The 14,646-nt window shown below is 61.1% G+C and overlaps 2 protein-coding genes across 4 annotated transcripts; one reads left to right on the top strand and one right to left on the bottom strand.

Annotated features, from left to right (window-relative positions):
* Nucleotides 1-113: 113 nt before the first annotated feature.
* On the bottom strand, nucleotides 114-5,567 carry TMEM198 (transmembrane protein 198). Of its 3 annotated transcripts, none has more exons than XM_065671654.1 (5): nucleotides 5,448-5,567; nucleotides 3,078-3,328; nucleotides 2,395-2,970; nucleotides 1,962-2,170; nucleotides 114-1,517 (listed from the first exon to the last, which is right to left on the bottom strand). In XM_065671654.1, the coding sequence occupies exons 2-5, from the start codon at nucleotides 3,265-3,267 to the stop codon at nucleotides 1,371-1,373; spliced, it is 1,122 nt and encodes a 373-aa protein (XP_065527726.1). In that variant the 5' UTR covers nucleotides 3,268-3,328; nucleotides 5,448-5,567; the 3' UTR covers nucleotides 114-1,370. The 3 variants fall into 3 exon arrangements, with proteins under 3 accessions (XP_065527726.1, XP_065527725.1, XP_065527727.1); XM_065671653.1 differs by having other exon boundaries at nucleotides 1,980-2,170; nucleotides 5,448-5,530; XM_065671655.1 differs by lacking the exon at nucleotides 5,448-5,567 and adding an exon at nucleotides 4,102-4,154.
* A 2,201-nt stretch (nucleotides 5,568-7,768) lies between these two features.
* CHPF (chondroitin polymerizing factor) lies at nucleotides 7,769-12,889 on the top strand. Its single transcript, XM_065671650.1, has 4 exons — nucleotides 7,769-8,161; nucleotides 9,211-9,775; nucleotides 9,942-10,124; nucleotides 10,625-12,889. Exons 1-4 carry the CDS (start codon nucleotides 7,851-7,853, stop codon nucleotides 11,885-11,887), a joined length of 2,322 nt encoding a protein of 773 aa, XP_065527722.1. The 5' UTR covers nucleotides 7,769-7,850; the 3' UTR covers nucleotides 11,888-12,889.
* The last annotated feature ends 1,757 nt before the right edge of the window (nucleotides 12,890-14,646 follow it).

The following is a 14,646-nucleotide window of genomic DNA, read 5'->3' as shown; positions in this document are numbered from 1 at the left end:
AAGCTTGGGTTCTGTTAGGATAAGGGGTGATGGCATTGCATCCCACCCAGAATCCCTGGGTAGCCCAGCCTTTGGGGTCCCCTTGCTCCTGTCCCCAGCCCAGCACACCAGGCTCTGAAAGGCTCTTTACTGTGCGGCCATGGCCTCAGCAGCGTTTGGCACATTTACAAAAGAGACTGAAAAGGGGGACAGCAGCACAGTGCTGCAGGAACAGGGGTGCCTGGCAGAAACATGCAGTTCCCAGGGCAGCGGGACTGGCTGGGCTGGGCTGCGGGGGCTCCCAAAGCAGAGGGGCACCCCAGTCCAGTCTCGCCCCCATCCTGCCTGCCTGGCCTTGGGGAAGTCCTGGCTCACTCCGTAATAAATTAATACAAATCACAGCAAGAGAAATATATACAAGGAGGGAGCCTCTGCCCGCAGCGATGGTCTGGGCATGGGCTCCTACCCTGCTCTGCCCCGGCCTGAGGCTTGGCCCAACCCCAGGGCCCCCCGACCACTATAAAATCCAGTCGCCAGCAAAACAGCGACGGCCTCTGATGCTGCAGGGGTCCCCACATCCCTGAGGCAGCCCAGCCTCTGCCAAAGGCTGGATCCAGTCTCTTGTCCTCCCATCAAAATATTTCCGGGGGGGATGCACGCTGTGTACCCCGCCAGCACAGCTCCTGTTGAACAGGCATCACTTGCCAGCATCACCCTAGGATGCAGGCTCTGCCCAGGACCACCCCGGTCCAGCTCGGGAAAAGTGGGGTAGGCAAGCTGCTCTGTTGGGCAGGGAGCATGGTTAGGGCAGGGAGACTTTCTGAGGAGGCAGGTTTTAGGAAGCACTGCCTGGGAGCTGCACTCAGGGACAAGGTGGGATAGGCGCACATGCTCAGGGGAGTCTCTGCAGGAAAGGGCTGAGGGACCTGCTCTTTGAAGAAGGGACGTGGGGCACAGGCACTTGGGGAGTTGCTGGGGGGTGCAATGGGGTAGGGGCAGGCATGGGGAGCTGCTCTAGGAGAGGGGGGGCTCAAATATGGGGAGGGCAATGTTGGGATGCTGGATGATTGGGCCCAGGCTGTGAGGAAACACAAAGCAGCAGGGGCTCAAGGACTCCCTGCCCCTGTAGAGCCACTCACACCGCTCATCCATAGATGCTCGTGTCCCCAGTCCTTGGGCTGATTTCCTGCCGGCGGGCTCCCCCAGCACCTCCAGGCCCTGCAGGCAGCCAGAGTTTGCCCAGCCAAGTCCCACGTGTCCCCAGGAAGGGTCTCCATCTGCAGCCCCAAGCTGCATGTGGCCGCCTGGGGCCGAGGGCACAGCCCCACCTGTCCCAGTGGTCTGTCGGAGCAGGCTGGGGTGCTGGTGTTGCTCGAGGTCACTGGGTTGGCTTATACCCTCACAGCTGGGCCAGAGCCTGTGGTGAGGGGCACGGTGGAACTGCAGTCATAGTCCAGGTCCACCACGGCGTGGGAGCTGGTGATGAGGCTGTTCAGGGATGGCCCCGTCTGTCGCTCTCGGAAACTCTGGATGTAGCTCTGCTTGAGATAGGAGACAGATAGTGAAGGGGGCTCTGCTCCTGCCCCACTCCATCCACGCCCCCTAAGTTCTGCACCCCCCCAAACCAGCCCTGTGTGATCCCACCCAGCACTAAGGCCCTCCAGGAACGGGCCACAGCAGAGTACACAGACCCATCCCTTCCCTGGGTGCACACTTTGCAGCTCACCCACTGCCTGTTTCTACTGTGCTGCAGGGCTTTTGGCCATCAGTTTACATTTGCTTGCAAAGGGTGAATTGCTCTGTGGCAGGCACATCCCAGCTCAGCCCCTCCAGAGCTGCCCAGTCCCTGGGACACTCCAGGGATGGTCTTGTCCCTCAAGGAGCTCAGATGCCAGCTGATGCCAGGACACTTCTCCCCTCTCCATGCCCCAGCCCACCCACAGGGAGAAGGAAGGGCCGCAGAGGCCGGGGGAGATCTCTACCCTGGATGCGGGACTCACGGGGGAGAGCACGTCCCCATCGAAGCGGCGCACAGGGTTGGGCTTGCGGCGGTAGGCAGGCTCAGGCGGGTGGGCTTTGTGCTGGTGCGGCGGTGGGTGGTGAGGTCTCCGCTTCTTCTTCTTTTCCTTTCGGTCCTCTCGTTGCTTGATGCGCATCAGCTGCACGCGGCGCTGCTGCCGGCTGATGATCACTGAGGGCAGAGGGGCCTATGAGCACTGGGGAGTGCACCCCAGCCAGCCTCACGCCCAAACCAGCCCCAGCTTTTCAATTCCATTGAGTGCTAGGCTTCTGTAGAGTCCCAAACCTCTTACCTGTGCATGCAAACCAGGTACTGGAAACCTCCACCTTGGTCCCCAGGCCCCCAGCTCCTGCACCCTCCCCATGCTACATCCATCTCCCCCAGCCCCCACACACCTTCTGTGTGGGAATAGCCCTCAGCTGTGACCTTCCACTGGACCAGGACGCCCAGCGTGGTGAGGAGCGGCCAGATGCCCAGGATGACCCAGCTGTACCAGCACACAGGGCGAGCAGGAGCCACCTTGATGCGTTCGTAGATGTATTGCACCAGGAGGAAGAGCTCGATGAAGTAGTCAACAGTGACAGTCATGATGGCACTGCCGAAGACGGCGGTGGAGAGGGTGGTGAAGAAGCGTTGCCACTGCAGAGTGAGGACGGCAAAGAGCATCCCCACACCCAGGAGCAGTGCGATGGGGATCCACACTGTTGGTGGGTGGTAGAACTGCTCCATTACTACCAGTGTGGCCACTGCCAGCAGCAGCCCCAGGAGCAGCCCCACCATGAAGAGGCCAACACTGCGCACCAGCATGGTGACCAGCCCGCACAGGACCCCAATGCCCAGCCCAATGCCCACTGAGGCCTCCACACTCAGTTGTGTGTCCAGCACCCGCTCCTTGTAGCACAGCATGAAGATGATGATGGAGCCAAACATCAGCCCCGTCAGGAACATGACAGCCTTGAAGCAGCGGTAGCCTGTGGAGAGACCATTATAGTCAGGGGGTGGACATCCAGCACCCCCCCAACTCCCTCCTGCCCTTCTCCCCATTTGACCCACTAACCGCCAGGCTAGCCCAGCTCACCGAAGAAGCAGTAGATGATGCCGAAGAGGCAGCACATGGCACACACCACAGAGGGCACCACCTGGTAGCGACGCTCGATTTCCTGCTGGCAGCTGTGCCCCCACTCCTGGCCCGGCTCATGTGGCAGCAGCTTGAACCGCAGCGTCTGCACAGTTGCAGTCATGGCTCTGGGGACTCCTGGGAGAGGCATCAAAGTCTCCACTCCTGCCCCATGGCTCGCCAGCAAAACTGCACCCCAGCACCTGCCCCAGCTGATGAGAGAGAGGGAGAAGGGAATTAGAGGCACTGCTGGCAAGTGCACAACAGTGATACCCACCATTCAGCACCTAGCCACCAGAAAACCTGCTCCGGCCCCTTGCTATCAGGCTGGGAAGGAAGGTAATGGGGGAACAGCCTGATCTGTATGGGCTGTGGTGATACAGATGTCACCCAATGGGTGGCTGCAGGGATGCTCCGTCCCCAGGGAGCCCACACCCTCGGGGAGCTTCGCTGCCAGGACGCAGCAATTTATAATTTGTGTGCGGCTTCAATTTCCTGCCCCTGGCTCCCCAGTGCCCTTTCGCTGCTCGATTAAAAGGAGACTTACACTACCTAGTATTTTCTGCCTGTGAAGTAATTATGCTTGGTAATTAAGTCACCCCTCAGTCTTCTATTTTTATAGGCTAAACAGATTGAGCTCTTAAAGCTTGTACTCCAAGGCATTTTCTCCAATCCTCTAATCATATTTCTGGCTATTTTTCATCCCCACGCCAGCCTCCTAGCGTCCTTGTAAAAACAAAGCAGGCCCCCACACTGGATCCAGCACTGCCATGCCAAACCACAGGGAAAGAGGGGTACCAGCCCTGGCTGTCGCTGCCCCTAACCCACAGGCTCACCCATACCACCCTGGCTGTACCAGAACTCTGAGCAGGCGGTCACCGCGTCCCCCACAGTGCCTATGCAGACGGAGGGGTCATAATCCTCTGCAAAGACTGATCCAGCTCCAGTTCAAACCTAATTACAGTGACTGTCTGCCTGCTCCCACCTGGAGCCAGTTCCGGCATCTCTTTGCTCCCGCGATCCCTCTCCAGGTTCAGCTGACTTAGGATGGATTTATTGTCACTGGTTGTCTTGGAGCTAGCGGCAGTCCTTGCGAGTGCCACATTAAAACAGCTGGCTCAGGACGGCTCACAAAATCAGGGAAGAGGGCTGAGGCATCAGTCATGACTCCCTATTGCCCAGCACCTCAATGCCACGCAGGCCAGGCTCCACCGCCACCTCTATTCCCACCACTGGCCTCCTCCCTCCCTCTGGCTGGGAAGGACACACCAGCCAGGGCAAATCCCCCTGAAGAGCAGTGCCTAATCCCAGGGAAGCAGGCGGGCAGGGAGCGGGCAGCTGAGCTCTGGGCCCCCGCCTGAGCCCCCAGAGGGACGCTAAGCAGGATTGGACTTTAACCACGGAGCCCAGGAGCGCCGCACCAGCCCCAGCTGCCTTGGGGAGGGGTGATGCTGTGGGGTGAAGGCGGGGTTCTGCTGGCCAGCTGTGCCCAGCAGGCCAGGACGGGGCATCATACGGCTGGTTGGCCAGTGCGGGCACGGAATGGCTCGGCACAGCATGGAACGGCTCAGCTCGGCACACCAGCAGGGCAGCGAGAGGGCAGCGAGTGCTGGTCCCTGCCCCTCAACCCCCGCCAGGCCGGGGCCACGGCAGCAGGGAAGGGTCGCCTGGGAAGACCCGTCTCGGGCAGGGCTGCGGGCAGCGCTGGCGGCAGCTCGCGGCGCCCATTGGCGCGGGCACTGTTGCTAGGGGAGCCCAGCGCCTGCTCATTGGCGCCGGGACTTGCCCACCTGCTGCCGCTCTCCCCGCAGCCCCGGGCTCCAGCCGCGGCCCGCCCGGGTACCCCGCCCTTCCCTCCTTTCCCCTCCGTACTCCGAAGGGCCCAGCGCGGCGGGGACCCGGAAGCTGCGCCCGGGGCACGGCACCGCAGCGATGCTTCCCTTCCCTCCGCTCCCCTCCCCTCCTCTCCCTTCCACTCTTCTCCCCTCCCCGGCGCCACCGCCCCCCGGCCAGCCCCGCCGTTCCCCGCCGGGATGCCGGGCCCCGGGCCGGCGGGGCGGGCGCGGCGTTGCTAAGCGACGGCCGCAAGGGCCGCCGGGGCGCGGGGCCGCTCCGCCCCTCTCTTTGTTCGGGGCGGGGGTCCCGGGGGCGCTCCGCCGGGCCCCGCACGCCCACCCCGGGCCCCGCGCCCTCTCCCCAAGCCGCGGGGCCGGGGGGAAGCCGGGAGCCCGGGGCTCGAGCCTCTCCGCAGAGGGGGCCCGGCGCGCCCCCCGCCTGCCGCACCCCCCCGTGCTGCTCCACCGCCTGCGGCCCCGCCCCGCCCGCTCCCACCTGCACTCGCGGCCCCGCAGCGGCGGCGGCCCCGCTGCACCCGGCGCTCCCGGCCCCGGTCCCGGTCCCCGGGCATGCTGGCGGCGCGGCCCGCCGCGCGGTGCTGAGCGGACAGCTCCGTCTCACGTCACCGCGTAGCGTCACCACGCAGGCCCGGGGGGCGGGGCTTTGCCGGGGGCGGGGCGTGAGGCGGGTTGTGCGGCGCACGTGCCGTGCGGGGCGCAGGAGCCGGTGGCGGTGCCGGGGCGCAGCGGCCGTGCAGTGTGGCCGGGGCACATAAAGGGGCTGCCCCTCCTCTGCGAGAGGGCTGGAGGTGCAGGCACGGCGGGTAGGTGGGGCGGTGTGGGGCTCTTCCTCTGCAGGGCTGCCTAGAGCTGGCACCTCCCGGACCCCCCGGAAATCCTGGCAGGGAGAAGTCTCTTGGCAGCAGCGACCGTTCCCCTGGCAGCCCCTTCCCAGCCCCACGCCAGTGCTGCCGGGGAGACAAAGGCAGGAGCTGCAGCTGGCGGGGGACTGAGAAGGAGCTGCCGGAGGAACGGCACTGCTGCTTCCCCGCGGGATCTCCTGAGGACGCCACGGGGGCCGTGGGGGAGGTGTTGGCTTTGCATTCAGCTCCATCTCCATGCAGTTCCCTTGGGCGCAGAGGCTTATTTCTGAAGACCTAAGTACTTTCTTTGACCTGCACCTCTACCTAAATACAAGCTCAGATCAAGAGAGCTGTTGCCGAATGAAACCTCTCTTATCACTAGTGTAAAATCATGTGGGTTTGTATAAGGTGACTAATATTCAGTGTTCCAACCCGTAAAAAAAAAAAAATAAGTATTTCTAACACGTTTGTCTGCACACAGAAAACAGGCAACTTTGGTTGTTTATGATTGTGCTTGCTTTTGTTCACAGAAAATCTCTGCTCATTTATTTCTTCTGCATCCTTTCCCTTCTGGCATCAACTCATCCCACTGTGTTCCCTCTGTTTCTAGTTTTTATATGTCCTTCATTAAGCTGCCATCCACGTGACTGCCTTTGCCTATTGCTTGTCTTGGTCTATTCAGGAGAAAAAGGCCTATGAAAACAAGCCGAGCTTGGATGATGGTCCTGTATCTCTGGGGGGTGGGATGCTGCCAACCACTTCCTGATGAAAACAGGCTGTGTTGTTCCAGAAAATGAAAGAGACCCTGGAGCCAAGCGGGCTTCCGCCTGCCCTCAGTGCCCGGCCCTGCTCTGTAGCCGCCGCTGCTGGGGAAGGCAGGCTGTGTTTCATGGAGAGGGTGGGATGGGCTCCCCAGAAGCCAGAGAATATCCAGAGCACTTGAGAGCCCCCAACGGCTGCGAGGCTGCTAGAAATGGAGCCACGAGCTGCGAATGGGCAGAAAGGCCGGGTCCTCTTCCTTGTCCTTATTCAGTAATGCCTGGCGCCGGGCAGCCATGTAAGGCTGCTGGCCTTGCAGCTTCTGGACTGGATCATTCCAGTGCTCTTTGTGCGTGGAAAACTCCGCACGGAGCCGGTTTCTCCAGCTATGTCTGCCTGGGGCTCTTAGGCGGCTGGCGGGACAGTGGCTGCGTGCTGCAGACAGCTCACAGTGGGACAGTGACCCGGCCCCATCTGTCTGAGCCCACCTCATTAGCCCTGTTTTGGGTTGCAGGTTAAGGGATCTCCTGCTGCTCTGCCACAGTGCACCGCTCTGCACCCAGAGGTTTCCCAGCCACCCCTCGCCCCCCTGCACGCCCGCTTCCCGGGCACCCGGCGTGCCCCGCTACCTTCAGCAGCCCGTGGCTGCGCTTTGCCACTCGGAGCGTCAGAGACAGCCACCTACCCCCCCCCACCAACGACCACCGGTGGTCTCCTGGGGACACCCAGCTCCCGTCTGCGCTTTTTGGAAGACCCCCGGGGCAGCGATTTGAGAAGGGGAACGGGGCGCTTCAAGACCACCACGAATGCTCCTGCCCGACAGCACCCGCCCGCGTAAATCCGCCTTTAAGCCGGCTCAGGCGCCATGTCTCGGCCGGCGGACGTGCCTTGTGCCTCCCGAGCGGGAGGCTGCTCTTTGAGCGGGCAGCCAGGCCGGTGCCGGGCACACAGCAGCCCCGTCGCGAAGCCTCCTGGGCCTTGCAGGGCAGCCCCTGCCCGAGGGTCCCGCACCCCCGCCCGGGCCCGTAGGGGAGGGCGGCGAAGGGTGCCGGGGGGGCGGGGGGGGGGTAGGAGGGCCGCGCGGTCTCCTAGCAACCCTCACACCGCCCCCCGCTCCCCGCCCCGTGACGTGGCGGTGAGAGCGCGGACCATTGGTCGGGGCTGTGCCGCCCGCGGTGACGCGCGGCGGGGTGTGGCCAGGGGGTGACACGTCGGACGGCGGCGCCGCCAGCGGGAGCGGCAGCCGGAGCCGCCCCCGGTCCCGTCGTGTCCCTGCCATGCGGCTGTCGCTCGTGCTGTCGGTGCTGCGGCCCGCCGGGCCCGTGGCCATCGGCGTCTCGCTGGGCTTCACCCTCAGCCTCCTCAGCGTCACCTGGGTGGAGGAGCCCTGCGGGCCGCCGCCACGCACCGCCGACTACCCGCGCCCCGACGGCGGCCCCGCGCCGCCTCCCGGCCCCGGCAACACCAACGGCAACGCGGCGCGCAGGCCCAACGCCGTGCCCGCCGGGCTGGGCGCCGACAGCTGGGAGCCCCGCGTCGTGCCCTACCGCCCGCCCAGCCCCGGCAGGGCCGCCAAGAAGGCCGTCAGGTGCGGGGAGCCGGGCCGGGCTGGGGGAGCTGGGCCGCCGGCGCCTGTCGGGTTTAGGTGGGAGTAGCTGCGGCCGAGCCCGGGCTGCCAAGGTGCGGGCGTGTGCTGGCCGGGCCGGTGCTGGGGGGCTTGTCCGCCTGCCTGCTGGGGAGCTTTGACTATGACCCGGGGGTGTGCTTCCCCACACCCTGCAGCCACCCAGGGCTGCGGGTTGATTTTCCCCCTTGCAAGCACTTTTCCTTGCTGCTTCTCTTTCTCCCCTCCACTTCCCCCTTCTTATCCCTTCCATCCCTGTCTGGAAGAGCTTCATGCCTCCACTGCTGTCTGTTGTGGAGAGGTTGCCTCTGCTGTGCAGAGTTCGTGCCCCAATCATGCCCAGCCCTAGCAGGGTCCCCAACCGCGGTGGCATATCCCCAGCCAGCACTGCAAACCCCAGCGTTCTCTGGGGCCGGCTGCAGCCTGCCCTGGCACTCCCGGGATGGCAGGGAGCAGGCAGTGAAAGGGCCTCGTTGTCCCGGCGAGGCGGTGGGTGGACGGATGCGGGGGGCTGAATGGGGCCAGTGTGTGCCAGGCGGAGGCTGGGGCCCGGGGTGGGGGGGTCGCTTCCTGCCGCTGTGCCGAGCTGGGAGAATTGAACCTGAAAGTCATTGTGAGTGGGGCAGCTGGGGGCCGTGGTGCGGAGGGGCACAGCTGGCCCCATGCAGACATCAGCGCTATCGCTGTTAGAGCTGGGGTGTGCAGCCCTGTTTCCCTTTTTAGCTGTGATCAGCCTTTTGCAAGCCTCTGGTTTGAGCTGGGCTGGCCAGCTCGCAGGAAGGGAGGGTCCCCCATGGCCTCAGGTTGGGGGGAACCTCAGCAGAGCGCTCTGCTGTGCCCCTGGCCCAGGCATAGTTGCAGCCAGCACTGTTGAGGTGATGTCTTGTGAGTGTGGCTGAAGCCTAGAGGGTTCCTGCAGGGTAGCCAAGGTCAGTACTGCTGGGGAGGATGGGGAGGTGCAGGCTGAGGTGGGGTGCAGTACTATGGGGCCAGATATGCTCTCCCTCCTGCAGGACCAGGTATATCAGCACAGAGCTGGGGATGCGGCAGCGGCTCTTCGTGGGTGTGCTGACCTCCAAGAGCACGCTGAACACACTCGGGGTGGCTGTCAATCGCACGCTGGCCCACCGCCTGGAGCGCCTAGTGTACTTCACTGGCACACGAGGCCGCAAGGTGCCCCACGGCATGACAGTGGTGACGCACAGTGACGAGCGGCCCATCTGGAACATGTACCAGACCATCAGGTACCTTCTGGACCACTACGTGAATGACTTCGACTGGTTCTTCCTGGTGCAGGATGACACCTACACGGAGGCACATCGCATCAGCCACTTGGTCGCCCACCTCAGCATCGACACCCACCTCTACCTGGGCCGCCCCGAGGAGTTCATTGGTGGGGACACTGAGGGACGCTACTGCTATGGGGGCTTTGGCTACCTGCTGTCCCGCAGCCTCCTCCTGCTCTTGCAGCAGCATCTGGAGAGCTGCCGCAATGACATCCTAAGCGCTCGGCCAGATGAGTGGCTTGGCCGCTGCATCATCGACTACACAGCCATCAACTGTGCCGATGAGCACGAGGTAGGTCCTGCAGTGGAGATGGCCTTTGAGAGCCTGGTTCTGGCCCAGTGTGTTTACCTGCCTCTCTGTGGGCTCCGAGGTCCTGGGGGTACCAGCCTTTGCACCCTTTTGTCCTTTGAGCTTGCTGTACTGGCAGCTGGCCATGACCCATCTCTCCCGGCTGCAGGGCCTGCGTTACCACTATTTTGAGCTGGGGAAGAATGCAGACCCCGAGCGGGAGACCGACCTCCGTTTCCAGAGCGCCTTCACTGTCCACCCTGTGCTGGATCCCCTCCAGATGTACCGGCTGCACAAGTATTTTGCTCAGGTGGAGCTTGAGAGGACATACCAGGAGATCCAGCAGCTCCAGGTGAGACCTGGCTTGGCTGGGAGGGTCTGGGCATTTCTGGTCATCCCTGTGGGCTTTATGGTTGCTCTGTGTCACCTCTCTCCTCTGAGGTTTTTCTCACCTGGACCTGCTGTAGGATGGGATCAGCTGTGAGCCTGTGTGGTTGCAGGCGCAGTGGTGCTGACTGGAGGGAAGCCTTGGACCGGGATGGGTCCTGGAGCTACAGTGATGGTTCAGGGTCAACGGAGCCAGCAGGGTGCTGAGGTCTGCTAGCAAAAGCCAGGCAGGGTGAGAGAGGGCACAGATCCTACCAGTGGAGGTGGTGTGCCATATTTAGGGTGCTGTTCAGAGCAAACCTGAGGTGCTGGACAGGAGTCAGGCTGAAGGCAGAGTAGTTCTGGCACTGCTTTTTGGGCCAGGAGTGGCTGATTTGAGTATCAGAAGTCACCTTGCCTGCAGCCAGAGCTGGGAGACTACTTGCACCCACCTTGGCTCTCACTCCTCCTTCTCTCCTCTTGCAGCTGGAGATCCAGAATGCCAGCAGCCTGTCTGCTGATGGGGACCACATTGCCACGTGGCCTGTTGGCATCCCACCCCCTTTCCAGCCCAAAACCCGCTTTGAGGTGCTGCGCTGGGACTACTTCACAGAGGAGCAGGTGTTCGCCTGCGTGGACGGCTCCCCCAAGTGCGAGCTGCACGGTGTAGATCTGGCAGACGTGGCTGATGTGGTGGCCACGGCCATGGATGAGCTGAACCGCAAGTACCAGCCGGTGCTCCATGTCCGCAAGCAGCAGCTGGTGAACGGGTACCGGCGCTTTGACCCCACGCGCGGCATGGAGTACACGCTGGACCTCCAGGTGGAGGTCGTCACTCAGAAGGGGCACAGCCGCTCTGTCACCAAGCGTGTGCACCTGGTGCGGCCCCTAAGCGAAGTGGAGATCATCCCCATGCCCTATGTGACGGAGGCCAGCCGCATCAATGTCATCCTGCCGCTGACAGCCCACGACCGGGACTATGCTGCCCGCTTTCTGGAGACATATGCAGCGGCTGCCTTTGAGAGCAGTGAGAATGCGGTGCTCACCTTCCTCTTTATCTATGACCCCTTCGAGGCCCAGCAGGTCACCCAGAATGACATCTTTGCACCTGTGAAAGCACAGATCACAGAGTATGAGCGCAAGTATGCAGAGGTGAAGATCCCATGGATCAGTGTTAAGACAGATGCACCCTCCCAAATCAAGGTCATGGATATCATCTCCAAGAAGCATCCTGTGGACACGCTTTTCTTTGTGGCTGGCGTGGGGACAGAGGTCACTGTTGACTTCCTGAACCGCTGCCGGATGAACACCATCAACAACTGGCAGGTCTTCTTCCCCATCCACTTCCAGGGCTACAACCCTGCCATCGCTTACCACAACCAGGTACCGCCTGCCACGCTGGACCTGCAGCGGGAGACAGGGCGCTTTGACCGTGATGTCTTCCATGAAGCCTGCTTCTACAACGCTGACTACATGGCAGCACGCACCCGCATGGCGGGTGATGTGCAAGAGAACGAGGACATCCTGGAGACCCTGGACATTTATGACATGTTCATCAAGTACTCCAACCTCCACGTCTTCCGGGCTGTGGAGCCTGCCCTGCTGCAGCACTACCGACACCAGGCCTGCAACCCCCGGCTCAGCGAGGAGATCTACCACCGCTGTGTGCAGAGCAGCCTGGAGGGCATAGGCTCTCGCTCCCAGCTGGCCATGGTGCTCTTCGAGCAGGAGCAGGGGAACAGCACCTGAACCCCATGGTGCAGAGGAACTGGCCCTGTCCTGCAGTGCCCACCAACCTCTTCTGCTGCTCAAATCTGTCTTCCTCTTCCCAGTGGCTGCAGGGATTGTTGGTGCCCGAGCTCATGACTAGCCCCCCTGGTGCTGCCCAGGCCGGGGTCTGCCAGTCTGGGGTCCTTCTGGAGTGGCCATGGCTGTGCAGACCCCGGGGCGAGGTGGGGTCAGCATTGCTGAGCTGTGAGTTGTCATGCCTGGCTTCTCACCCCAGAGCTGCTGTCCACCAGCCCCATCCCTCTGTCTTGCTCCTGCTGCTCAGCGGGGTGGTGATGGGCTGCCCTGTCCCTTGCTGTCCCCTGTTGACAGGGTCACACAGAGCCTAAGGCCCCCCTGCTGCAGGACCATGACTGCTATAGGGATGGGGTGATCCCTCATGGTTTTCCCAGCGTCGTTGGACAGGGCTGTGCCCTTTGCTCCCTCAGAGCATCAGCCTCATAGTGCAGGGAGGGACATGTCCTTGCACCTGCCACAGGCTTGGACAGTGGGATGGGGCACACCGCACCCCAAAAGAGCAATAAGGAGATTGGTCTTGGGGTTTTGCCACTTGGCAACAAGCCGGAGCACTCCCAGCTGGTGAGGGTGGGGAGTACTTGGCCCCCAGGGCCAGTGGGTGCAGGGGATGCCGGAGGGGATCCTGCTGTATTCACATACTGTGAGCTGCTCCCCATGGGAACCATGACCCAGGCCGTCTCGGCCTTCGCAGTATCAATAGGACGTCGGAGGTCGCAGCCCTTGGACAAGAGCTTCCCGACAGAGGTGGGAGCCCTCCCCACCGTGGGGCTGCCTGTTGGGTCGGGGAACACAGTGCCCGGCGCTCGTGGGCACAGCAGAGGGCTTGGCTGCGCATCTCCTAAGGAGAAAGCGACTGAGGAGCCACTGTCTCCTCCTGGTTTGTATTTAATAGTGGGGAGAGAAGGGGGGAGGGATGCATTTACACTAATAAAACAGAGAGATTAACGATTTGGTCCAGCTGATTCTTCCCTACAGCTCTTCTGGGTGTCCTGCTGTGTGGTGTTTGGTGCTGACTGCTTGTACAAAATGCGGCTGCAGCTGGCCAGACCACTTTTGTGCAGGGATGCTGCTTTCCACAACCCACTTGCAGCATTCTCTGCCTGAGATGGGACATAACTGCCTTTCCTTAGTGAGGCCAGGGGAAGCCCTTCTGCTTATGTACAGGTTGGCAGGCACTAGGTCAACCAGACAGCTTGAACCCCTAGGAGCTCGCAGCAGGAATCCTGCACCTCCTCTGATGCCCAAAGTCCCTGAGGCTGTCACTACCTGCTACCAGTCACTGCAGCAGGATGCTGAGCCCTTTGCCATGGGAAGCCCCAGTGCCCATGTGCTGAGCTCTTGGCAGTGCAGTGTCTTTCTGGTGCCATAAATTCATGGTCCCACTGACCAGGTTTCCAGCCCTCCTCAGCCCCAGCTGCAGGTGGAAAAGTGCCGCAGTGAAGGGCTAAGGCAGTTGTGTGTCCTCCCATATGTGCTGTCACCATAACAGCCTTTGGGGGTTGCGTGTGAGTGATGGGGATGCCTGGCCCATATCAGAGCAGGCATCCTCCATTGGGGTTGGGTGCCCAAATAGAGTGAGCTCTGCCCTCAAGCATTTGAGTTCAGCTATGAAGGAAACTCTTGAACTAGAAACCACATCTGAGCACTATGTTGAATTGTTAGGGTTGGACCTGACCTTTGTGCGTCAGCTTCACCAGTTTTGGATCTCAGGGCTTCTCAGCATCTTGTGGTTTCCAGTTTTGGGTCAGGCAGAGCACCATGGTCCTGCCCACACTGTTTCACCACCTACCACTACTATTTGCATTGCAAGGATGGGGAGTATGTCCCTGCCCATGCTGCCTGCTCCAGGCATGATTTTCATGGCTCTGCATGCTCTTCCTTCCAGCCCTTTGGTTGTCACGTTTTGCTTGTTTGAGAAATACACGTATCAAAGAGACGTCCCCAAGAAGATTAACTGAACCTACTTGCTGTTAGTTAGCAAGGCTGTTAGTGCTCGGTGAAATTCATGGAAAGCCCCTGGGCTGTGGGGCATGCCTTCCCTGAAGACATCTCATTCATAGATTCCTGCTCCAGTCTTCATGTCCACGGAGTAGGAGCGTGTATGCTTAAATATAATTTTATTATATTTCAGGCGATAACCGTTACCTTGCTCCAAGTGTTTCTATTTTTGATCTCCCCCAAATGCATCCTTAATTCCCTTTAAATGCGAATCTGGGACAGAGGGAGCGAGGTGGATGCAGGTGGATTGCAGATACATTTCTCTTCTGAGAAGCAGGCCTAGGAGTTGGATGTGATTAGACGTTAGAAGAGTATCCAAATGATAATAAAACAGCTTCAAATCAAGTTGGCTGCAGAAAGAAACCCAGAATTGTATTTAATTGTTGCAAGATGGTCTAGATGGAGTTGCTTTTGCCTCGTCGTTGCTGTTTGCCCAGGCTGAGTTAGAGCATTTGCATACTTAACATCCCCTCCTCCAACGTACACAGGAGCAAATGACAGTGCTTGTGGCACTTGCAGCACCGTTATTGCTGCCTTTCAAAAGAAGCTGGCAGGGTTTGAAGCCGCTTTGGTGTTTGCCAGGTTATCTGCAATTCCAAAACATGCCAAAACCCAGGGGAAGGATGTGAAAATCTTTGTGAAGAGGTTTGGTGGTAGGAGCAGGCTGACCTGCTTGGCTAGGGCTCAGAACAACCTTCCTGTGC

The sequence above is a fragment of the Lathamus discolor genome, chromosome 3, assembly GCF_037157495.1.
Source record: "Lathamus discolor isolate bLatDis1 chromosome 3, bLatDis1.hap1, whole genome shotgun sequence".
NCBI lineage: Eukaryota > Metazoa > Chordata > Aves > Psittaciformes > Psittacidae > Lathamus > Lathamus discolor.
Note: the sequence above shows the minus strand (reverse complement) of the source record. Positions and strands in the feature narration are given on the sequence as shown.